The sequence below is a fragment of the Lipotes vexillifer genome, unplaced genomic scaffold (genome assembly GCF_000442215.2).
Source record: "Lipotes vexillifer unplaced genomic scaffold, Lipotes_vexillifer_v1.1 scaffold308, whole genome shotgun sequence".
NCBI classification, from domain to species: domain Eukaryota; kingdom Metazoa; phylum Chordata; class Mammalia; order Artiodactyla; family Lipotidae; genus Lipotes; species Lipotes vexillifer.
The window spans coordinates 3764145-3791000 of record NW_006792985.1 but is presented as its reverse complement, the minus strand read 5'-3'; the positions used below and the strand labels follow the sequence as shown (position 1 = coordinate 3791000).

General features: G+C 41.7%; 1 protein-coding gene across 1 annotated transcript in view; it reads right to left on the bottom strand.

The window, feature by feature from the left end:
• Nucleotides 1-3736: 3736 nt before the first annotated feature.
• Nucleotides 3737-26856, bottom strand: part of ADRA1A (adrenoceptor alpha 1A) — an 87188-nt gene continuing 64068 nt past the window's right edge. The window contains exon 2 of the mRNA XM_007466172.1: nucleotides 3737-5219. Coding sequence (XP_007466234.1) covers nucleotides 4699-5219 — 521 coding nt within the window. The 3' untranslated portion in view covers nucleotides 3737-4698. The remainder of the gene's footprint in view (nucleotides 5220-26856) is intronic.

Genomic DNA, 26856 nt, shown 5'->3' with positions numbered 1-26856 from the left:
ACAGCAGCCTGGGCTCAGCCCTGCTCCACAGCAGTTTGTAGACAAGGAGCATGAGGCCAACGGTGTTCCAACCGGGCTCGACTGGAGTTGTGTGCAGGTAGTTTCATGGTTAAAAGTCCTAGTAGTGTAAAAAGAAATCAGAGTAACAAGTGAGCATACCTCGGATGCCTCCATATTTACCACCGCTGTCTTCTTTTTAGTCTCCCTGGTTTTGCTTGAAGAATTTAGTTTCCATGTGCTTGGGTTCCCTTCTCCCTTTGCTGACAAGCAGAGCTCTTAATTAAGTCAACAAGTACTCAGACACAGAGGCAGCGTCTCTTTTGGCAAAAGGATCTGAGCAGAAGCAGCCCCAGAAGCAAGTGAGAATGTTTGTCAAGCTGTGATTTAAGCAGCTGTGATTAAAGAGAGAATAATTCCCTGCCCAAGCAAATAGTTCCTAACAAGTTATCACTCCCAGGCCATAACCGTGAAACCCATTGGGCCAGAAGGTCTGTGTGATGGTTCACTTTGAGGGATGGGCGTAGCTGAGACACTCAGGACTTAAAGCTTTCATTTGTGAAATCCAGGAACAAGAGGATGTCATCTAAGAAGCAGCCACAGCTGCCAAGTGATTCTTCACTTTCAAAGATTGCCAAGGTCTCTGGCTACTTGAAGACCAGCATTCTGAACCATTTCCTCATGGTGACAGATATAAAATTCACGTATTTGACACACTCTCTGGGCTTTGTGTAATTCCTGGTGAAATATCTATCATCCCTTCTCTCTCCAACTCAGAAAGACACTTTTTTTGGAGTACAGGTGAATGTAAGTGATACTGCATTTGCTTTTTATTTATTTTAAATAGGGATATACTTCCTGAAAGTGTGCTGATGAACTGTGGCTGCTCGTCAATAACGTCGACACACTACACAATGCGTTTTGCATCCACAACTGTGTTTGCTGTTCTAAGCCAAGCCAGCCTCTTCTGCATTCTCTTACATGTCCATCTTCACCCGGTTTGATATAATTTGTCCTTCATGCAAAGCCTGAAGAACATTCCAGGCCATTCTCCCCTACAAAAGTGGTGCCATCTTATAGTTAGAATTATAGGCTCCAAACCCTTCCCATTACGACCTACTCTTGGGTTTGGCTGGGATGGTGATTTGGCAGCATGTTTACTGAGATTGACTGGAAGCAAATCCCAAAGAAACAAAACATTAAAAAGTGTGGGTATGGTTTAGTATCCTCAGCATATCCAATCCCAACTGGGGGAGCTTTGACTTTCATTACTTATGAGGCTCGGGTATTGGTGGAGATCATGCGGGCTCTAGGCTGTGGATGACCTCGGATCGAATCATGGTTCCTCCTTGGCCTTGGGTGAGTCCTTAGTCACATTTAACTGTCAAATTTTTTATCTGTCAAATAAGAAGAATGGAATTGCTATGACATTTAGAGGCAATGGGTGCCAAATGCTCTGCCAATGCCTGGCATACGGTAGCACCTAACCAGAAAGCCTTAAGAAAATATTTATTTACCCAAACATCACTGTCTACTACGGATGGACCAATCCAAGTAGGAACCTTAGGAACCTAAGGTTCCTTAGGAACCTTAGAGCGTTAGGAACCTTAATATCTTGGGGAGTGTTAGCAGATCCCAAGTGATTACAGGCAGAAGCGGTCTTTAAATGAGACAAAAGGGAGGTAAAAGGAAGAAAACTTGACACGTAAAGTGCTTTTCTGAAATCCCTGCAAAGGTCTGGGGAAATTCTTGAGTAAAGAGATTCAAGGTCTCTCTTAAGGCGTGCAATTTGATTTGCAGGAGAAAAACTCAAATTTCACCTATCCCACAATGTCAGGTTGATTTTTGGTGATGTCTAGACAATCCCAAAGCAACTGCTTTTTATAACACATTAGAGAAGATATTTTGACCACTGTTACTCTGGGTATGTTCTTCAAACTCCAAATAGAAGCAGTAAACATGTGAGTATAAATATGACGATCATTTATTTAACTGTGACAATTTTAGAGAGCTTTTGGCATGCTCAAAGGTACAGAGATTTTTGTGGATGAGTAAAAATATAACTCGTACATTGTTTATCCCGCTTTGGACTAAGTCTTGGGTGACATTATCAATTTCTTGTAAAATTGGCATGTTTATACCTAATATCATGTCATGGGAAAGGAAAAAAATGTTAAAGTTTGCCTCCCTGGAGGGAGTGGGTATAGAGAAGGGTGTAGCAGACAATTATTTATGGATAGTTTTACATGAATACAATTGTCATGCCTTTTACCTGATGACCGAAAGATTTTCGAGTTGTTTATTTATTTTTTGTTTGTTTGTTTTGTTTTGTTTTTTCGGTACGCGGGCCTCTCACTGTTGTGGCCTCTCCCATTGCGGAGCACAGGCTCCGGACGCGCAGGCTCAGCGGCCGTGGCTCACGGGCCCAGCCGCTCCGCGGCAATGTGGGATCTTCCCGGACCGGGGCACGAACCCGTGTCCCCTGCATCGGCAGGCGGACTCTCAACCACTGCGCCACCAGGGAAGCCCTCGAGTTGTTTATTTTGATTAGAAGTGGCATTAAGGCTAGCTTTCCTGCGATCCTAAGCTTTCTAGTATCTAAAATTTAAATTTGTCTGTAGAGGTGTTTAAAGAACATCTCAAATAGGGAGCCATGTTCTGCTGAAGAAAAGCTATTACCCTTCTTTTCATGGGGACACACTTTCTGTAAGGGGGAGCCTGGTAAGATTTAAAAATTCAGATCCTAAAAGAAGTTCTTCTCAACAATGAAACTGAAGTGAAGTTTGCATAGTCAAGTCCTTCCCTGATGCCTACAGGCATAATAGGACACCTACATCTGGAAGAGCTGTCAGGAGACATACAAACAGACCAGAAGAGTCTAAAAATCCAGCCGACATCTACTGCCAGAATCCAAGTTACGAGCACAAGGCACAGTGTCTATCTGGTCAACAACGAGGCACTTTCCAGAAAGGGCTGAGAAAGCAGTAACATTCTAGGTCAAAACACAACCAACAACCAAACTCAAATCCACACGCAAGCATACCTTCCAGGGCACTATGCAGAGAAATTAGCCTTTTAGAAAGATTTCAGGAAATTATCATTTTGCTGCAAGAAAAGAAGGAAAGGATGATGGGGACACTACCTTTGCTGTGAAGGTTAAATAATGGCTACAATCTGCCTTGAAATTCTTAGAGGGAATTACCCCAAATAGGGGGAAAAGGCCACAGAAATGGTCAGGAGTTTAAGACCAGTGATTCTAGTCAAGAATTATTTCAAAAACATAAATCTTCTTTTAAATTCTTCTTGTGGAATGCGAAAATATTTTAATGTTTACATATAGTCACCATCTGTACCTTTGTAATATACGGAATTAATAAGGTTGACCAAAATTTGGTATACATAAAGCAAAAAACAGTGTGTTCCCCAAGTTCTTGTAAAAAGTGGGGATAGACTAAATAAACGGACTATTGGATCTTTTGTCAGCATAAATAGGCTTCTGTCCAAAACCGTTTGCAAACTTCTGTTTCTGATGGGTTTTGGGTGACCAGAAAGCATCCTCCCAAGCTAAGCGTGTGTATCTTTCAGAGTTCTGGATCATCAGACTCGTTCCAACATGTCCCATGTGCCCCGGGGACTGTGGACTTCACTCATTATGCAGTAGTGGAGCAGCTGAGAAAAAATGGGAGCCGTGATGTGCCTTTCAAAGTATTATAAGCTCTGGTTTTTCATACTGGAGTTCTGGAAAAGGTAAGTGATTTGCCAAGAAAAGCCTTTCTAGGCCATGTTGAAAAGGCTGTGGAGTAATTCTGCAGTCTCTACCTTAGCGTGAAATTAGCATACCCCAACCCAACCTCTTGATCTTTAAATACGTTACACAAGAAGCCTTCCACCTGATCTTTGAGCCACTTCATGGAATTCTGTCCGTAGAAGGTAAGTTGAAAAATTGACCCTCATCCTGTGTTCCATTGGGAAAAGCCATCTTTCCCTGACTCTTTCTAGACCCAAGTGTAGATGATGTGCCTCCATTATATCAGAGACATAATGAGTGCCCCTCACCCTCATCCTTAGGGAATCAGAAGCAGTCACATTATAGCCAAAGGTAACTCTCACTGTCAAGTTTCACCCAAGCCGAGAAACTGGAGGTGTCAGAAATGGTGGAGTGTAAAACGTGCTCTAAAAATAAATGTGTCTGGATATCGGCCACCATCTTAAGGCTCTTCCTCTCCAGGCCCTCTCCCCGTAAAAACCCAAAGTGGTTCTCAGTAAGTTTAGCCTGGAAATAAAATCCCCTCACTCCATCAAGAAATAGCTCCAAACTTAGAGTGCATGCTCAAAATATTCATGGTGAAATCATAATCCTATATTTATAGTCTTTTGGACTGTGTATGAAATTCTGTTTCCCATGGTGTTTTTCGTTGGAAGGGCCAGACATGGAAAGCGGGCTCAGAGGATGACCCAGAGAGCATCAGCCTCAAGGAGATGCTGTTTATCATCATTGTGAACGGCATGGTTGTGTGACACCCTCCCTCTTCCCTAAGCCCTACCCAGTGCCCAAGAGTCGGGTCTCCTCCCCAGCCCATCCCCAGATGGTCCCTGGTTCCATGGTCCTGTCTCATCATCCACAAAATGTGAACTGGCCTTCCCAGTAGGAAGTGGAGTGGGTGCCTAAGATCATGCCCCTGTCCTGATCCTTCCTGTCCTCTAGACTTCCTCCCCATTTTCACTGAGGGAGATGGTATGGATCTTAATGGTTGGAATTTGATGATTCTCTCCATGGCTGGGTGTCGAGAGCCTCACGCAGCAGCAGACCTGCAAAAAGCTTTTACTTCTCACCCGGGCAGTGGTGCAGGCTGATTGGTCTTTGGGCACTGTAATCCTGGCAGATCCACGGGGCAGGGAAGAGAAAAATTTCCATTCACAGACCCCATCCGTCTTGGAGATCTTATAGAAGGTCTCTCCGGATCCCACTGGAATGCGCACCAGGTCTTTGTGCTGCCCCTCCAGGGCATGGCTGGGTGGGTGCAGAGTATAGCCCAGGGCATGTTTGGAAGACTGCTTTCGGCGGCGTAGACACTGGATTCTCAAGACATTCTGAAAGGCCTTTTTAAACTCTTGACTGGAGCATGGGTATATAATGGGGTTGATGCAGCTGTTTAGGTATCCGAGCCAAAATGCTATTTTAAAAACTGTTTCTGAGGGCCTGAAATCAGGAAAGAAAGAGCCTGGAAGAAAACACACAGATTCATACATGTTATTTGCAAGCCAACGGGCCAATTGGCTAGGAAAGTAAAGCAAACCAACCAACCAACAAACACCTTATTACATCTTTAAAAAGTTTCAGATGATTCCCAATGCATTTGAGTTTTCACATTTGACCGACTGTCCCCTAGGAATGTAACCCCTTGGTGATATCCTCAAAGGCCATTCTCACTTGGTCCACATGTGCAATATTATTTAAGGGAAAAGACCCAAAGGGTTAGGGCCGTGCTGGTTCTTAGTGATAAAACATTACTTGGTGTCCGCTATAAAGCTTTAAAAAATGAAAATGTGAAATTTAGGCTGAGTCTACATATGCAAATTGTTTTTCCTGAATTTAAAAATAAGTTGAAATCCATTCAAAAATTCATAATAAAATAGGGTTACCTGAATGTTCCCTTTGTTCTTTGATGCAGTATTATACAGGCACAGCCTAAATAACTATGAATTCTTTCTCTCCTGAATATTGGAGTTGTATATTTTAATAAGAATCCCAAATTTATAAAATATTGACTTGGCCAACTTTGGCCAGTGATTTTTGATTATTTTCCTCTGATGATGCCTTTTGACAATTTTCCTTTGATGATGCCTTTTGACATTACAGTATACTTGTCTGCTCAAAATACTCCAGTAGCCACCAAATGCTTGTCAACAGCTTGACATGCAGGGTCCTCCACACTCTGCTAAACCTACTCTAGATTTCTAACATTAATACCTCTACTCTAACCAGACTCACTACAAACTTGTCTCCAGATCATTGCTCATTTTTTTTTTTTGTTCTCTTAAGTTGGGTCCAGATGTCTAAAATACTCTTTCCTGTCCTCTTCACCTATTTTAGGTGATTTAGGTGAAATCCGCTAATTTACGCGGCAGGGATCAGGTTTCAGGCGTCTTTACATCTTATGTGGTCACTATCTCATAGCTCTTGAAAGCAGAATGGCAAAAGCATGGAACCCTAAAGCAGGAACTGTCTTAGAGGTTATTTTATTCACTTATTCAATTTCCAAATTAAAAAAATGATGGTTAAAGTGGCTGTCACAAACTTAATAGCTACAGTACTAACATAGTGATGGATAAAGAGATATAGAACTCCCAGCCCAGTGTTCTGTATTCTCTGCACAACTTTTTTTCTTTTGCCTCAGCCGAATAAAGGTCTTGATTTTATGTCTTTTTTTTTTTTTTGTCTCTGCTCTAGAGACCCATCAGAGTCATGACAAACTGATGGGTAGGCTTAAAAATCTACTCTGGCAAGCAATGCCCTGAAATTTTGCAGAGAATCTCATAAATATAAACAAAGAGTAAAGTTAAATATTGCAGAGCCAGAGAAGGCAAAATGGTACAGTGATTAATGAGAGCATTTTTTTTTAATCTCTGAAACACACTCCCTGATAAATTCAGTGTGTCTCAAAGAAATTAAAACACACACACACAACCACACACGCAGATGATGATGATGTTAAGTGAGAAAGTATTATTCTTTAGCTCCAAAGCTTTTAACATTTTCCTATAAGTTACTCATATGGAATGTCTGGTTTGGAACAGGCTAAATACTTTACATACAATTTAATCATCATTTGTAACATCGAGAGTTACATGATTCCTACCGTAGAGCCCAGGGAACTCTACTCAATACTCTGTAATGACCTATATGGGAAAAGAATCTAAAAAAGACTGGATATATGTATATGTATAACTGATGCACTTTGCTGTACAGCAGAGACGAACAACATTGTAAATCAACTAGACTCCAAGAAAAATTTTTAAAAAGTTATATGATTCGTATCAACATTCCCATTTTACAAATGAAGAAACTGGTTTAATGAGATTGAATAATTCAACTAAAGTCACTCAGCAGATGGTTACTGGGAGAGCTGGGATTTGAAATTGGGAAGTCTGACTTTGCGGCCTATGTTCCTTTATCGAGTCTCAAAATATATTAGAATAATACATCTCTAGGGAATGAGGATGGTGTGTAGAGAATGATGAGGTGTACAGTTGGGGGTGTTAAATTGGAAAGATGTTTTTTCAAACTTAAGCAGAGAGGTGAAGAAAGCAGCCAATACCAACATGAATGGTGGTTTTTGTTTTTGTTTTTTTCTTTTTTGCGGTATGCGGGCCTCTCACTGCTGTGGCCTCTCCCGTTGCGGAGCACAGGCTCCGGACGCGCAGGCTCGGCGGCCATGGCTCACGGGCCCAGCCGCTCCGCGGCATGTGGGATCTTCCCGGACCAGGGCACGGGGCCCTGCATCGGCAGGCGGACTCTCAACCACTGCGCCACCAGGGAAGCCCTGAATGGTGGTTTTTTGTGAATGTAGTCAGTTCCAGAAAAAATTCATCTTAATTATGATGCCTATATGTTGTCCAATATTTCTTCCTGATAGTAACAGTGACAGGATTAAGGGAACCTACTTCACAAGGCAGGCCTTGGCTCAGGCTTAATGAGGATATATGAGCAGGGCATGCCCCAAGTTACCCTGTCTTGGGATTTCACTATTCTGTAAATCAGCTAAAGAGGGAAGTGTATTTCTCTTATTTGAAGAGCTTAAGTTAAAAGAAAAAGAAAAAAAAAAAAAACACATGAATTCTGAATGTGAATGCTAGTGGGGTGATTTGGGATCCTTGGAATTTCCCATAATCCCTTCAGGGACACTCTCTGTGCTCACAGAGCCCCGTTCTGCATTCAGACATCTCAACATTTCCTTTTAGTCCCTTTCCTCCCATTTCTCTTCTCTCCTTCGAGGCCCCCTTAATGCCAGGTCTGGCCGACCCAGCTCCAAGTCACTCTGGCCTTCCTGTTGTGTGCACAGCTTCAGGGGTAAATACTGGTCCTTTCCCTCATGTGCCCTGCTCAAAACACCCATTTCCTCACTGCAGCTGAGGCAGAGGGTGAGAAAGGAGATGGTTAAAATGAATTTACACTAAGATTTGAAAGTCAGATAGTCCAGCTTTAACCCTGCAGGAATACTGTGTTGCTAATCCAAGCAAATCTCTAGATTTTTGGTTTTTCAGATAGTGAATGGGAGAGTCTTCTGGCCAGAGGCTTTCCCATAAATGAAACCACTTGGTTTATCCCACCAGGTGTGTGACAGCACCTAGATGTGTTTAAACCTAGCATGATCTGCCCAATCCCAATCTGATGATCCCACAGGGGCGGATCATGGGACCTATTTCTCCTGCCCACTGTGTTCATCCTCCCTTGGGGGTGATTCTCTCTTGGCAGCTCCCAGCTGGGGTTAAGAGAGAGACTCATGACTGTGCTTCCTTCAGAGACTTTCCAAAAGTTAAGAAAAGACAGCACAAGGCTGTTTCCATCCTTATTTATATTATTCACATCTTTAGATATCTTCCTTCCCTTCATTTTTCCTCTCCTAGGAAGAGAAGACTGAGCTGGGATCAGGCTTGGTAAAGAGTTGTTGCTTCCTGGTCTCGATCAGGGTGTGCTCATCTCGGTATCCACTTCCCTGCTCAAATCTTTCCACTCAGGCACCATCTTCTCTGAACTCCTCACAATTTCTATTCCCAGCCTCACTTTCTTCTCAGATCCCTCTCTTCTTGATGATGATGGTGTTTTTTAGACTAGGAAGGCAGCCGGACCATGCTCCTCTGTGTCGTCCACCCAATCATGGCATGGAGCGCCAGGGTTGAACCTGCCTTGCTTAGGGATGAGCACCTCAGACCCAGTCACTAGGTTGTAAACTCCCTCTGAGCCGGTACCATGTCAGTTTTGCTTTTGCTCATGGAGCTCCAGAACCCAGCACACTGCTGGCATCTCAAAGGTATCCTTCTCATTTTTGCTGAATGAATAGCCGATTCCTTGAATGACCTACCGAATCAAAGAATGATCCTCCCCATGACTCTGCTTCACAGTGTGGCCTGGTTTCTGCTCTGCCTGGGTCATAGCTCTTATTTCTCTTCCTGCCCCTGCCTTCCTTCTGTCGTCTCTTTTCTTTTCTCTTCGGCCCAGTTTCTGCTCAAACCTCTGCTTTTCTCTGGGCTGTTATTACACTATTTTATTTTTCCGTGCTGCAACACCTGGTGTCTAACACTCCAGTTTTTCTCACCATGCTTCATAAGAAGAGCCAGACTTTTGAATTATCCACAGAAGCATAAGGTCTCCTATTTTTCTTGTCACCGTAGGTATGTTGTGCTCTTCAACAATTTCTGTCCAGACTCTGCTTCAAGAGGAGCAAATAGCTTCTGGCTTAATTCCCGGGAACCCCTCGCCCTGCAGGCGCAGTCATCCTTTGCATATGAATTTGCCTCATTTAATTCTTGAGCTCTGGAAAATCCCCAAGGCCCTGGGGACTCTTCCCTTCACTGAGTTTTCCTCCACGATTTGATCCTGCTGCAGAATTTCTGACTCTTCTTTTCAGGACCCTCCAAACTCCCTGATCGACTAAAACTTGGCCAGACTGAGATGGGCAGAGCATGAATGTATCCATGAACACCATCAACATCTTCACCCTTGGAGAGTCAAAATCTTGGCTTCCGTTGCCCAGGTCCCTAGATTCCAATGAGAAATTGAAACTGATGTGTTCGAAGGATGCCACTTAAGTCTCATCACTTGATGTCCCCTCCATTGGAAGCATTTGACTTTTTGTTTCTGATCTGGGGCTTATCTGTAGGCTTATGATGGTGGACACTGGGGACCATCTTAGTGAAGGCTGTGCCACTAGAGTCACATTTTAGCTACAAAGTTACAGCAAAATTTGCTCTCAACACCCCCGATACAAAGAAAACCATTTTCCGGCCAATGTTGGTCTCCTAAGTGAGTTTTCTCCACCAGTGTTCCAGTTCACTCTAAGGCACAGTGAGGATAAAAATGGAGTTCTCAAATTCCAGCCCAGCACTGGTAATAGAAGGTTCCTCTTCAGTTCAGCTCTTGCAGAATCAGGGGACTCGGTATAGAAGCAGAGTCAGTCTTCTGGGTTCTAACCTCCCGACTTCTAAGCTTCGTTTCACCTACCTGAAAACTTGACATCTTAATGACAACCTTGAGAGACATTGGGTTATGACAAACCCTAATTAGCTGGAGTCACAGAATGCTAGGGTGTGAAGAGTGGCAGAAACCTAGCAGGCACTGTCAACCTGTCCTATGCAGATGAAGGTAGTATGGATGGGAAGGGAAAGTGGTTCCCACAAAATCATCTGCTCATCTGTGGTCCAGTCAGAATGAGACCCAGACTCTGCTCTGCTTCCGCCATTTCCGCTCCTGATCTTGTGCACCATGTGGCAACCCCAGAATGGCTGGGAAGTGTTAATGGCAATGTGCCCAGCTGTTGTCACAGGATGACAACAGGTTCTGCAGAGATGATGAGAAACAAGGGGGGAGGAGAGGAATATCATCAATAACTACATCATTTTTAAAAGCTGTACTGTTCAAACACTGGGGACAAAAACAGTAGGCGATGATCTTGGAAGGGCTTATCTGAAGGGTATCACATTCCGAAGACTGGAGTTTAAATGACTGCAATTAAAAAAAAAAAATGGACTCCAAGGCAGAAGCTAATGCTGTGTGACCATAGGAGACAATAACCCTTAATCGTTTCTCTTCGTCCAACCAGTAGTCTCTCCATATGTCTGGGACCAGTCCAACGTGGCCGGTATACCTCTAATGAACAGGGGAGAGACGCGAGCTGTTACACAAATAGGTGGCCAGTTCCCCAGGCCAAGGAGCTCCAGTGCCAAGCAATATTCAGGCCAGATCAGTTGGCAGCTTCTGGCCAGGAAAAAAGTTCTGTCCCATTGATGTAATTCCAGAGAAAAGCTGTTGGAATCAGAGTATGAGCACAGACAGACCCAAGTTTATTGTCATCTTGGAGTCTACCAGCGCCTCCATGTTTGGCTGCTGGTTTCCCTGTGTCACAGTGACTTGCCTGAGCCCTCCTGAGGTTTATCCAGGGGCCACCCTTGGGCAATTTTCAGCCAGACAAGAATATTTAGGTTAGCTACCTGGAATGGTGGTCAGAAATCTGTAAGAATGCTGACCGGATTAACCGCAGACTAGAACCCTAGGCTCTCAACCCAAGATTCATGGATAGACTTCCCATGAAATGAAATACAGTCTGTGTATGAACAGAGATTTTCCTGAGAACAGGAATTCAGCTTTTGTCAGCTGCACACAGTGGTCTTGGAGACGCAAAAATGGCTGAGCCTGCCTCCCAGCTACTGAGCAAAAGCTGAACCTCTGGCTGGTGCACGTCACTTAGCCCATATGTCCTGATAAGAGCATCCAGCTTACAAACATGGTAAGAGGATGCCAGTTTACACCTCTTTAGAAGGACCTGCTCTTCTCCTAGCTAACTGGGACTTGAAATAGCACAGCTCTCATCTTGTGCCTCTGAGGGCAGTCATCTGATTGCTCCCTGGAGAGAGTTAATATGTTGGGTCTTTTCTGAACTTTCTGGAGGGAAACTTGAATAGTAACCAAGGTGAGGAAGGATGGTGTGGGAGGGTGTAGTGAGCAGGGGAAGAGAGGCACATTGTTTGCTGGGTATATAGCACTGAACAGAACAAATCTGGAGCACTGTGGGGACCCAGTGGAGGATAGGAGCGCTGCCTCTTTTCTCTTTTTCTGGGGACTGAGGTGTATCAGCCTATGGTTACTGTTGTCAAAAACCACTGCATCTTCCAACCATGGTGGGGAAAAAGGTTGGTTGGGGAGACATTTTCTCATACCTCATACTTTTGCAAGTGGGGGACATTCTTCATGGGATCTTTCTGGCTGGTCAAGTGTAATTCTGCAGAATCAGGGATTTTATCCTGGAGGGGTCCAAGCTGCTCGAAGTAAAGCTCCTCAAAGAGTTCCTCTCTCCAGTTACCGAAGCCCCAAACAGTATTTCTCCTTTTAGCAAAGAGGACTGTGTCTCCGAGAACATGCATGTGAGGGCCCCAAAGCCACAATGACTTGGGAGAGAATGACTCTGACCCAGGTGCGCTCGACTCACCATGTACATTTCCCTAGAAGAGCTCTTTGTGCTGCCTGTTTCCTTTTGAAATGAATACATAATTCAAACGATTACAACAGATTGCAAGATTTTTTTCTCCTTTACTTAACAAAATATATTTTGATTCAGGAAAACGATAGTAATTAAGTCACGTGTTCTTTTGTAGGTTGTGTCCTCAAAAGCAATCTCCTTTCAGAAACCAACTTATTTTCCAAACTTTGCCTTTTTTCATTAAGGTCACCATTGTTTCATGAGTCTCACATTAGAAGCATCTTCTTATCACCTCTACAAAAGCTTTCTCCTACCACCAGTGTAAAGAAGAGGCATCCTCAAGCGTACACCTGTGAGCGTGGCTTATTTCTTTCATGGCGTGTACGATTTCTTTTTTTTTTTTCTTTCAAAAAATTTTCTTTTTCCTTTTTCTTGTGATGAGGATGCTTAAGATCTACCCTCTTAGCAAATTGCAAATATGCTACTGTATTATTAACTATAGTTACCATGCTATACGTTATATTCCCAGGACTTATTTGTTTTATAACTGGAAGTTTGTTATCTTTTGATCCATTCACCCATTTCATATCCTGTAAGTCGTCTTGTGTACTTGTTTTCTTTGACAGTCTCATTCTCCAGAGTGTCTAATAAGCACGCCAGTGGTTTTCTTTTGGAAAACGAAAACTGTCAAAAATGATACCCAAGTCTGTGCAGGAGGGATGATTAAAGAAACTTGAGCAGAGATGGCCAGAAGGGAAGAGGGAAGACTGAAAGGGAGGAACTCGAGGTCCTAGGTTAGGTTTTAGGGAAAACATCCTGATATCCATCCTGGAGATCTGTGTCTTCTGGAGGGAAAGAAGGGCTGGGAGGAGAAATCCCAGGGCCGTTATCATGAGACACACCTGTGTAGAGGCATGTGTGACACTCTGAGGCCCAATGACAGTGAGTCACACTGAGTGGGAATGGCATTTGCTCTTCTGTGGTCCAGGCTGCTGGTGGCTCCGGGGTACCCGTGCTCCTTGGCAATGTGGGGGCTTCACACACGCACATCTAGGGCCTAAGGTGCTATGGCAGATGTCATCTGGTCACATCCAAGGGGATGGGACAGAAAGCAGTGGAAGCCATAGGGAAAATTCCCAGAAGCAACCAAAGGAAGGGGAGGTTTTTCAAGGGGATAAGGGAACCTCATAATAGTGAGATCGGCCAAGATATGTGTTGTACATGATCTTTTTGTTGCTGATAAGATCAAGTTCAAGCTCATCACCTTGCCATTCAAGGCCCTTCATCATTTGGTTTCAAGAGCCTTAACACGACATTCTCTCCCATTATTCATTCACTTAAGAAGTAATTTGCTTAGTGCCTTCTACGAGACAGGCACTGTTGTAGACACTGGAGATAGAATGATCAGGAAAATGCACAAGGTTCCTGCCCTTGGAGTTTACATTTTATAAGTATTTCCAATAAATGCCTGTCGAACTGAATTGTGAATTTCCAACAGCAAGGCTATCTTCTTGCCATGGTTGACTTTTCACTGTAACTCTGTTAACCCACCAAGGTGATTATGGCCTCTGCTCACATGGTTGTCACCTTCATTCTCTTGCTCCTCTCTCAGTGACCCGTCCCTCTCGCCTAGTCAAACTTGGATTCATTCAGAATCTCTCTGTCTTCAAACTTGTGCTTAAAATCCAGCTCATCCATGAACCTTTCCTTCTTGATAGTGTAACTTGTTTTCTCACCTCCCCTAAGCATTCGACCTTAATTCCTTTTCTCTGTATAGCACTCATCACCATCTTCTATGCTGATTCCCTTTCCTTGAATACGAACTCCTTGAAGGCAGAGGTTTTTGTCTTTTCATTTCACTGCTATGTCCGCAATGCCAACAACAGTTTATAACATATAGTAGGCTCACAACAAATACTGTTGAACAAATAACACAATCCTTACTTTTAATGTCTCTCTAAAGACACACACTACTCCTTATCCTTCATTTAAATTTCCTTCAGTGACGAAGAAAATCCTCAATAAATGTGTATCAGATCAATGGATGACATTTGTTGATGGAAGAAAATGACATTTTGTATAAAACTCCTGCTTCAACCACTTAAAGCTGGAAATACACTCTTAAATGGAGGAAAGCCTGTCTTAACTCCCATTCCAACACTTTATCTTCCCAATCTTCAAGACACTCATATTTACACAAAAATAAAACCATTCTACAAATAATTTTACACAGCTAAGTTGTAGGCACTTCATAAAATGATTACTTCCAGTACTTATAAAGACATTTTATAGGGCCCTGTAGGAAAGGTCAGAGCCTGTCATTAAGATGCGATAGTCATCAACAGTGTCTCATATTTGTGGGATGTGAATCCAAGGCCAAACACCACAAATCTGAGGAAATGACAGAAACAACCAAAATCGGTCACCCGGGGAGGAAGCATGGGAGTTCCTCACGATGATGTGCCTTCATGTTCAGCTTAAAGGCTCTGTTCCAGAGTCTGGCCACCAGGGACATGGGGGAGTTGGCCATGGAAGAGGTGAGAGGTGAGAGGTCAGAGGTGAACAGGGGAGCCAGCAGGGCCTGTTGACTCTGGACTGATGGTAAAGATATGGAATCTGAGTTCTCTGGACAAGTGCCTACTTGGAAATGACATCCCAGGTCCTCTCACTGGCCACTGGGTCACCCAGAGGCATGTCCCCTGATGCTGTAGGCATCCTCCAGGAATATCATCTAGTTCAGTTCAAGGTAGAATACGAAAAACACTTTGCTCTCCACCGGGAGCTCCTGCACATCCCCTTCCCCTGCCTGGGTTACGCCAGGGATGGAGGTTACCTTTGGCCCCTGCTACTTCTGCCCAGCCCTAGACTCAAGCTGGACCAGACCAGCAGAATGCCTGACCTCCATCAAAAGCAGATGGTATTCAAACTGACATTACATACATGCATAGGCATTTTAGTAGCTTATTTTTCAAAATAAAAGGTGCTTTTGGGGAAGCTGTAATCTGACTTCTAAATATAGCTGGGCAAACTAATTTTAAAATGCAGAAAAGGGTTGGGAAAATTTACTTTCTAATTTTAAAAGGCAATAGAGTATGGCCCTGTTCTGATTATAGACACCTTTGAAAAAAAGAAATGACTATGCCTCCATCTTTCATAATAAATGCAATGCCGAGACATCTCAGTTTTGCTTGCAGGAGACAGTCTCATTCTTTTCAAACTTAACCAAGCCTTTTGCAGTCTCAACTGAGAACTGTCTGACACTCTAAGGGGGGAGATGGAGGTCAGGGAAGCTCATCCATTTCCATGGTTTTGATTTCTTTTTTTGCCTTGATGAATTCTCCAATCTCTATCCTGAGACCATATCTGGCTCCTAAGCTCCAGTTCCGTATACACAACTATTACCAGACATTTTTCCTGATGTTTCCAAACCATCTCATCCTTAACATAACCAAACTGAGTTCACTGTCTCTCACAAAACCTACTCTTTCTTCTCTGGTCCATCCTCAGTAGATGGCACCCCTTCCCCTAAGTTGTCCCAGCCAGAAACCCACTGTCATCCTCAACCCTTCACTCTCCCAACTCTTCCACTCCATCCAGCCACCCAGTGCATACCACAGAACTTTCATTCTTCTTGTCACCATCCATCCTAGTTCCGGCCGCCACCATTTCTAGCTAGGATCCCGCATCAGCTTACTAACTAAGCTTCCTGATTCTCATCTCACTGCCTTCCAACCTACTTTCACGTTGTAGCCAGAGGGAGTCTGAGAAAACAAGGCTGATTTTATCTTCCTTGATTAAATCATTTCAGTGACTCCTCACTGAATTCAAGATCTAGCACAAATTCTGTACTAGGACTTGTTAGGTTCATGGGTCTGGGAGAGTGAAAATCCACTTTGCTAGATAACTAGTTAGTAGACTATGGTGACCCCAGTGCCATTCAAAGACTCTAGTTAGTATTATAGAAAAGTAGAAAATTATAACCAACAGGAACAACAGTGTGTAACTGTTACCTCAAATGAGTGATAGAGCATTTTTGTTCGCTAGGATATGGTTTAGGTTACAGATATATCATTAAGGAGTCCTTAATCCTAAGGAACAAATATTTGGCTTCCAGACAGAATCATGCCCACTAAAAGGTCTTCTCAAGGTCAAGGAATAGAAACCACTTATGAATTTCCAGCCGTTCCGGTGGTAATGATGACAATGGTTCAGAGAGTTTTGCAACATCTGGAAGGTCTGAGTTGGGAATAAAGATGCCTGGAGGATAAACATGGAAAACGGTGAAGGAAAAGCAAAGACACAGACAAATGCCTTCGAGGCTTCCTGTAAAGAACTAATCCCTGGTGCATGGTGTGATTTTCTGTTACCAAAAACAGTCATGTTTCTAAGGAAAGGTTGTTCCCCACTGTGGTCGTTCCCCTCTGAAATGTCCACCCCAAATCTGCTCGTCAGGTGATTAATTCAGAACTCACTAGATAATCACAAACAATATTTTTTTGGATGCACTGTTAGGAAAAGTAGTTTCCCTCAGCAACTCCGGCCCAGCTGGGTTCAGTCCCCAGGCAAGTGTGGAAGCAGCAGAACTTTTACCTGGACTAGTTGTCAATTTGTCTCTCTCATTCACAGAAAAATTTCCATGGGAAGAGAAGAAAGCTACAGTTTGTCAACATGAAAATAATGATACTTATTGTTGTCTCTTATTCCAGTTTGATTCTGGTGAGTTAGAAGTTAGCTCCACTTTACGTCTCGAGACGGTATCAGTGTTAGCAAGTGGCTGGCTTAGGAACATGCTAGAACCTGGGGCTCTGGCAGGTTTCCAGTTTCCTAATAGTTTGGTTTTTTTCAGAAAGCTTACATATCTAAGAATAACTAAAGAGGGATGCTATTAGCAGCAGGGAGACCAACTAGGAGACTAGTACATTAATCTGTCTTAGATTTCTGACCAGTGGCTAAAAGCTGTAGGAAATCAGATGTGGGCTGCCCTGAAAATAAGCCTTAGCATCAGTGAAAGTATCCTAAGATAGGATGTATAACCACTCACTGAAGCATCATACTGGGGACCCAAGCATCCTAAAGCATCCTATTAAAACACTCTTAAGGGAGCCTTCTAACCCTGAAGGAAAGCAAACAGTACTGGGGGACAAAACTTGGTTGTTGTGAATGTCTTGCTTCCTTTTTTTTTTTTTTTTTTTTTTTTTATTTATTTTTTTTTTTTTTTTTAAATATTTATTTATTTATTTTTGCTGTGTTGGGTCTTCTTTTAAATGCGTGGGCTTTCTCTAATTGCGGCAAGTGGGGGCCACTCCTCATCGCGGTGCGCGGGCCTCTCACTATCGCGGCCTCTTGTTGCAGAGCACAGGATCCAGATGCGCAGGCTCAGTAATTGTGGCTCACGGGGCTAGTTGCTCCGCAGCATGTGGGATCTTCCCAGACCGGGGCACGAACCCGTGTCCCCTGCATTGGCAGGCAGATTCTCAACCACTGCGCCACCAGGGAAGCCCTTGCTTCCTTTTTAATACTGCAATAAAGAAATTGTGCATTGGAAGGATTTTAAGAGGCACATACATATAAGAATATGGACATGTTATTGGATCTGACTATCTACTCAGCTGATTTAACTTTTTCTGGGAATGGGACTACTCTGCATGTATCTCAATAATTTGTAAATTTTCTTCGTAGTCTATTTGGGATCCAGCATACATATTTTGATCGAAATTGTTGTTGAAATTATTTATAACCACTTCCTATAAACTCTTGAGGTACCAAGAGCCAAGCGGACATCTGGGCTACAAATAGATAAGGATGTGAATATGCAGAAAGGGTAAGGCACGTGCTCAGGGTTACACAGCTGGTGAGCGGAAGGGCTAGATTGAAAATTCTTGTCTTCAGACTCCCGGTTCATAAATCTTTCTATTCATTAATACACTGAATTTTTCAATTGCAAGAGTAGAAATATCTCTGATTATTTGGGAGTGCTCAGAGAAACTGCTCTAAGAAATATGGATGCCATCAAGATTATTATCTGTAGCTAGGATTTAGGTATTAAGTATATAGCTTAAGCCCTTGCTTATTTTTTTGAGCTCATGACCCATACATGAAGCTCCACTTAGATATCTCACAGGAACCTCAATATTAACCTGTCCAAAATGACACCCTAGTCTGTTTGCCTTCCAGTATTCCCCATCTCTATAAATGATATTTAACATTCACTCATTTGTTTGTGACAAAGACATGGCAGTCAATCCCGATACCTTCTTGATATCTCCAGTAGACTATACCTCCTAACATTGCCCAAGTCTTTGCACATCCCTCTGTCTCACTGTCATGGCCCAATCCAAGCCACCACCATCTATCATCTGCAAGAGAGTCTTCTCATTGGTCTCCTGCATGCAGGCGTCATCCTCCTTTTTCTCTAGGATGATCTTTATGAAATGCAACTAACTCCAATTCCGTGACATCTCTGCCTATATGTCTCGAGCGCTTTCCAGTGCTCTCAGATGAAATCCACAATCACTAAGACGGCTCATCAGGCCATACGATCTGGTCTTGCCTCTCTCTCCTAATCTGCCTTGCATACCTTCCATGACTCCTCCAATCATCCTCACCTTCTCTCAATTCTCTGCCCCAGGACCTTCACACCTGCTGTTCCCTTTACATGTAATGTTCTCTCCATCTCCATCCCCTTCGTGGTGCTTACTCTTCCTCATCCTTTAGGTCTAAGATTAAATTCCAGCTCTTCAGGGAAACTATCTCTGACCTCTCTCTACCCACCTACACACTCTGGATTCCACCTAAGGATTCTCTTGTTAAATGCAACCAAAACATCCTATACTCTTCATTCCTAACACTTGTCACAATTGTTCTTATATGATTACGTGTATGATGATTTGCTTAATGTCTTTCCCTATATAAATTTCATCAAGATAGGAACTGTGCCTGGCACAGCATAGGCATTTAGTAAATATTCATGAAAAATACTCACATTCACTGAGCACTCATATGCCAGACATCATGCAATATATTTTGCAAACATTATCCCATTTAACTCCTCCCTACAGCCCTATGTGGACATATGCTCACCCCCATTTTACAGATGAAGAAACTGAGGCTTAAGGAGTTTAATTCACAACTAAAGAAATAGCTGAGCTCAGATTCAAACCCAGTCCTGTTTGACACCAAAGCTTATGCTTTTAACCTCCAGATTATGCTAAGAGTAGGTCTCTGCTTTGGGGGCTTTTTAATGAAAATAGTGTTCACTGTTACAATGCTCAAAGTTCAAAACAAAAACAACCATCCGAGTGGCCAAGAAAATTAATCACACATCTTATGTACTATTTTTCAGAAATGTATAGAGAAATGTATAATTCAAATCATTAAAACAACAATAAATTCCTCCAAGTTAATAATTTTGTTTGTTCGGGTTAGACATGATTGGCCACGTGAAAAACTGTGAACATTATATCCTGTCAAAAAATCTTTGACAAAACTCTATTAATAAAGTAGGCTTAGAAAACAATCAGGTTAGACTAGGTCAGAAGGTATGATTTGTCATTTATTAAAAAAATTAGAGTTCAGGCCTAAAAGGAGAACTGAAATCTGTAGTTCTTGAACATGGAGAGTAGGAAAAAGGAGAGCAAAATGAAAATAGTTACCATCTATTGTGGTGCATAAAAATACCAATTCCGGGCTTCCCTGGTGGCGCAGTGGTTGAGAGTCCGCCTGCCGATGCAGGGGACGTGGGTTCGTGCCCCGGTCCGGGAAGATCCCACATGCCGCGGAGCGGCTGGGCCCGTGAGCCATGGCCGCTGAGCCTGCGCGTCCGGAGCCTGTGCTCCGCAGCGGGAGAGGCCACAACAGTGAGAGGCCCACGTACCGCAAAAAAACCCAAAAAGCCAACAAACAAAAAACCCCACCGATTCCTGCTACAGACTCTTTAGAGCTGCTCCTTGTTCCTGGGAAGGAAATCCTGAATGCTCACTTACTGGTCTACTGTTAAGGGCAGATTTCCTACCTTCTCTGTGCCTCAGTTTCCTCCTACAGGTAAGCACAGTGCTTGGCTGTAAGCACTCATTACATTTGAGCGATTTCTTCTTGCATATATGTTAGTTCTGCATCTAGTTTCAGGGCATCTCCCTCATTCATTAGTGCTGATCTTGTCTATTTTTAACCTTCAGGGATACTTTCCAAGGTCAGAAACCAGACCTTCTGGTTATCCACGAGTATATCTTCCTATCGAGATGCATCTGGGATTCTTGTTCTGACAGTAGGGCTCTGGTCTCTTGTGAGCCCTCCCTGACAACATTTCTACTTGATTATCTCCTTAAACAGTGATCAGCCAGGTACCTCACCTGTCATTTTCTCAAAGCAGCTGCTCTGAGAATTCCCAGGTACTTGGAGAGAACTTTGACTCTTATTCACTGTATTGGGGGGAAAAGTGCATTCACACTGACGTGGGTTCCCATTTCTTGGATAGCCTGCTGCCGGATAAAACCTAATTTTGGCAACAAAAAGGAAAGGTGTAATTTTGTCCGTTTGAGAATTTTCTTGGACTGGGTTGAGTCTAGTTACATAAATAGTAGGTGCTTTTCCAAGTTGTGCTGTGTCCAGACTGGGGCTAGAGCCACACGCTCATTCCATTGCATTTCTCTTTTGAATCCCCTCCTCACGAAGGGGCACCTGGCCTTTCTACCACCTGGCACTTTGTTTCTTATTTTTGTCTGTTTTAGATGAAAAGGCTCTTAGGAATGAGGCATAGTTTTCTTGGTTTTGTCTTCAACGTTTTTAAAGTTTCACGATCCCATAAAACCTGCAAGAATTCTTCAGAGACCATGGGAGTGACAATGGCGGTTCTCGTAATAATAACAATAAAAATAGATGTTAATTATTGAGCACTTTCAAGTGTCCAGTATTGTGTTAAGTGCTTTTCATGAATTACCTCATTAACTCATCACGACCCTATAAGGTTATACTGTTTATCCCCATTTTGCAGATGAGGAAAATGGGACTTGGGGAGTTTAATAACTTGCCAAAGAACAATCAGCTAGTAAGAGTGAAGCTGTGTTCAGATCCACCTCTGTTTGACTCCATATCCTGCACTGCACCCCGTAATACTGAACTTGTCAAAGAAACCAATCAAAAAATGAGAAAACCTAAATAGACATTTCTCCAAAGAAGACATACAGATGGCCAACAGGCATATGAAAAGATGCTCAGCGTCGCTAATTATTAGAGAAATGCAAATCAAAACTACAATGAGGTATCACCTTACGCTGGTCAGAATGGCCAACATCAAAAAGTCTACAAATAATAAATGCTGGAGGGGATGTGGAGAAAAGGGAACCCTCTTGCATTGTTGGTGGGAATGGAAACTAGTAGAGCCACTATGTGCCGCGGAGCGGCTGGGCCCGTGAGCCATGGCCGCTGAGCCTGCGCGTCCGGAGCCTGTGCTCCGCAGCGGGAGAGGCCACAACAGTGAGAGGCCCACGTACCGCAAAAAAACCCAAAAAGCCAACAAACAAAAAACCCCACCGATTCCTGCTACAGACTCTTTAGAGCTGCTCCTTGTTCCTGGGAAGGAAATCCTGAATGCTCACTTACTGGTCTACTGTTAAGGGCAGATTTCCTACCTTCTCTGTGCCTCAGTTTCCTCCTACAGGTAAGCACAGTGCTTGGCTGTAAGCACTCATTACATTTGAGCGATTTCTTCTTGCATATATGTTAGTTCTGCATCTAGTTTCAGGGCATCTCCCTCATTCATTAGTGCTGATCTTGTCTATTTTTAACCTTCAGGGATACTTTCCAAGGTCAGAAACCAGACCTTCTGGTTATCCACGAGTATATCTTCCTATCGAGATGCATCTGGGATTCTTGTTCTGACAGTAGGGCTCTGGTCTCTTGTGAGCCCTCCCTGACAACATTTCTACTTGATTATCTCCTTAAACAGTGATCAGCCAGGTACCTCACCTGTCATTTTCTCAAAGCAGCTGCTCTGAGAATTCCCAGGTACTTGGAGAGAACTTTGACTCTTATTCACTGTATTGGGGGGAAAAGTGCATTCACACTGACGTGGGTTCCCATTTCTTGGATAGCCTGCTGCCGGATAAAACCTAATTTTGGCAACAAAAAGGAAAGGTGTAATTTTGTCCGTTTGAGAATTTTCTTGGACTGGGTTGAGTCTAGTTACATAAATAGTAGGTGCTTTTCCAAGTTGTGCTGTGTCCAGACTGGGGCTAGAGCCACACGCTCATTCCATTGCATTTCTCTTTTGAATCCCCTCCTCACGAAGGGGCACCTGGCCTTTCTACCACCTGGCACTTTGTTTCTTATTTTTGTCTGTTTTAGATGAAAAGGCTCTTAGGAATGAGGCATAGTTTTCTTGGTTTTGTCTTCAACGTTTTTAAAGTTTCACGATCCCATAAAACCTGCAAGAATTCTTCAGAGACCATGGGAGTGACAATGGCGGTTCTCGTAATAATAACAATAAAAATAGATGTTAATTATTGAGCACTTTCAAGTGTCCAGTATTGTGTTAAGTGCTTTTCATGAATTACCTCATTAACTCATCACGACCCTATAAGGTTATACTGTTTATCCCCATTTTGCAGATGAGGAAAATGGGACTTGGGGAGTTTAATAACTTGCCAAAGAACAATCAGCTAGTAAGAGTGAAGCTGTGTTCAGATCCACCTCTGTTTGACTCCATATCCTGCACTGCACCCCGTAATACTGAACTTGTCAAAGAAACCAATCAAAAAATGAGAAAACCTAAATAGACATTTCTCCAAAGAAGACATACAGATGGCCAACAGGCATATGAAAAGATGCTCAGCGTCGCTAATTATTAGAGAAATGCAAATCAAAACTACAATGAGGTATCACCTTACGCTGGTCAGAATGGCCAACATCAAAAAGTCTACAAATAATAAATGCTGGAGGGGATGTGGAGAAAAGGGAACCCTCTTGCATTGTTGGTGGGAATGGAAACTAGTAGAGCCACTATGGAGAACAGTATGGAGAGTCCTTAAGAAACTAAAAATAGAGTTATAATATGATCCAGCAATCTCATTCTTGGGCATGGGTCCCCAAAAGATGAAAACTGTAATTTGAAAAGATACATGCACCCCAATATTCATAACAGCACTATTTACAAGGGCCAAGACAGGGAAACAACCCATGTGCCCATCAACAGATGATTTATTTAAGAAGATGTGGTATAATACATTAAACACACACAATGTAATATTACTCAGCCATTAAAAAACTAATGAAATATTGCCATTTGCAGCAACATGGATGGACCTAGAGAGTATCATACTAAGTGAAGTAAGTCAGATAGAGGAAGACATATAACATATGGAATTAACAGATGCAAACTACTTTACATAAAGTAGATAAGCAATAAGGATTTACTGCACAGCACAGGGAACTATATTCAATATCTTGAATAACTATATTCAATATCTTGTTATATATATATATATATATATATATATATATATAAAAAACTGAATCACTTTGCTGTACACTTGAAACTAACACAATGTTGTAAATCAACTATATTTCAATAATAAAACAAAAACAATGACTACACACCTATTAGAATGGCCAAAATCTAAAACACTGACAGCATCAAATGCTAGTGAGGAGGTGGAGCAACAGGAATTCTCATTCATTACTGGTGGGAATGTGAAAATAGTACACCACTTTGGAAAATAGTTTGGTGGTTTGTTTTTTTTACAAAACTAAACATAACTCTTACCATGCAATCCAGTAACTTATGCTTCTTGATATTTACCCAAAGGAGTTGAAAACTTATCTCCACAGAAAAACCTGCACATGGATGTTTAGAGCAGCTTGATTCATAATTGCCAAAACTTGGAAGCAACCAAGGTGTCTTTCAGTAGGTGAATGGATAAATAAGCTGTGATACATCCAGACAATGGAATGTTATTCAGTGATAAAAAAGAAATGAGCTATCAAGTTGTGAAATGGCATGGAGGAACCTGAAATGCATATTACTAAGTGAAAGAAGCCAATGTGAAAAGGTAAATACTGTATGATTCCAACTATATATGATATTCTGGAAAAGACAAAACTATGCACATAGTAAAAAGATCCATGGTTGCCAGAGGTTAGAGGGGAGGGAGGGAGGGATGAATAGGTGGAGCATGGAGAATTTTTAGGGCAGTGAAACATTTGTATGTTACTATAATGGTGGATACATGTCATTGTACATTCGTTCAAACCCATGGAATGTACAACGCTAAGAGTGAACCCTAATGTAAACTATGGACTTTGGGTGATTATGACATGTCAATGTAGGTTCATCAATTGTAATGAATGTAGGATGCTGGTTGGGGATGTTGATAATGAGGGAGGCTGTGTGTGTGGGGGGAGTATATGGGGAATCTCTGTACTTTCCTCTCAATTTTGCTGTAAATCAAAAACTGTTTAAAACTTTTATATAAAAAAGACAAAGTTTTCACAGTTAAAAAAATTAAATATGTACTGTTTGTGAAAGAACCAAAATAAAAAACAAAGTATCATTATATGGCTAAAAGAAAAATGTAGTTTGGAATTACACACACACACACACACACAAACCAACATGGGGTAGCAATATTAGTATCAAACAAAACAATTCAAAGTGCAAAAGGCATTTCATGGGATAAAGATGCTTATTTTATGTTGATAAAAGGCATACTTCCCAATAGAGCTATATCTGTTAAATTTTATGTACCAAATGATATCAAATATATATGTATGTGTGTATATGTGTAGATATTAAAATGCTCTTAGAAAAAAAATTGATAAAGCTGTACTCATAGTAGAATGACTAAAATATAAACTCAGCAAAATATCTATTGATATTTTTTCAGTTGAAGAGTAAATCAAAACTGCAATGACAGACAACTTAGAAAATACTGAAATCTGAATTTCATATAATTTTTATGTGTTATAAAATATATTCTTCTTCTGATTTTTTTCAATCATTTAAAAAATGAAAAAATCATTCTTAATTCACAGGCTTTCAAAAAAAGGAAGCAGCTTGTATTTGGCCCGTGGGCCATAGCTTGCTAATACCTAAAGAAGGATTTATCCCTCACTTTAGGGGAATTTGTTTGAGATTAGAAATGTTTTTTCTGTTCTTTCCTTGATTATTAAAAGTGTTTTTTATGAGCAAAGGTGTCTAAAATTATAATTAATGAACAATGTTCTAGAAGGCACAGTCAATGCAATGGCAGAAGAAAAGAAACAGGGGATATAATGGAAAAGACAACTTATTATTATTTGTATACTGCATACTAATGAGTTGTTGCCTGGAAAACAAATGGTGTATTTTATCCTAAAAAGTCATATTTCTTAGCTTTGACTACTAAAAAGACCTAGAAACAATGAACAATGCAGTGTAATAAGTCTCCTACTAGACTGTGACCTCAAATACTGTTTCCCACTAAAAAGAACCAAGGATTCTTGGAGAAATCAGGTCTGGGCAGGAAACAGACAAAAACAGACACGAATATGGTAGTCATGAGAAACCATGGGATCATGTCAAAAGGACTCAGGAACTAACTTGAAAAAGTTGCCACTGGCCAAAGTTGGCACAGTTTGAGGCTTGATAAGGATTTTTAAAAAGTATTAATCATCACAGTAAGGATTAATAATGTGTTTCAACCTATAAGTTTGCATCAAGCATTTATCCTGCCTCTCGTAAAATCTATACCTCAACTACTCAAATAGTTGATGAGTGGAAGTTGCTCCTTTTAGATGTTTTCCAGCTAATAATAAATGAAGGTAGAATGACAGAGAATAGAATAGAATGTAACCATTTTGTGATCCTAATAAATAAAGCAAATTGGTGAATCGAGGCAGAGGTCATCATTATTGATAGAGAGAACCAATAAACATTATGTACCTCCTGATGGAAGTACACCATCAGGGCATTAATTTTAAAATGAAATCAAACATCTGAGAAAGGCTTTTGGTTCTAATGACCAATTCCCAGGAAATACAAGGAGAAAAGGAACATGACAACACACGGATGAAGTCAGCGGAATCTAGACTACGGAAAACTGTGCATTCAAATAAAATAAAAATAAAATTTTTAAGGAAAAGGAAAAAAAGAGATGAAGGGGGAACTTGCAGGGTGAAAAAGACTTAAGACACATAAAACCAACCGTAATATATGAACCTTGTTTGGATCTCAAGTCAAACAAAAAGATTATAATAGTATTATAAAAAAATTGGAGAAATGTAAACACTGACTGGATATTTCATAATAAGTAATTATTGTTGACTTTCCTCTTAGAAATGATAATGATATTATGGTTATGCTTTTCAAAAATGAGTATTGTATAGAGGTACATAGTGAAAAATTTGCAGATGGATCAATGTGCTGTCTGGATTTGCTTCGAAAGCATCTGCATGGAGTAGGGAATTTGAATAAAACAAACGGTCTACGTCTCTATTTATAATTGTTAAAGTTGGGTGATAGATAGGGCAGCCTCATTACCCTGTTCTCTCTACTTTTGTATTTTTATTTGATAACTTGATAATGAAAATTTTAAAAATTAAAAAAGAATGAAAGCATATAACTATCAAAACAAAACAGTTCGGGCTTCCCTGGTGGTGCAGCTGTTGAGAGTCCGCCTGCCGATGCAGGGGA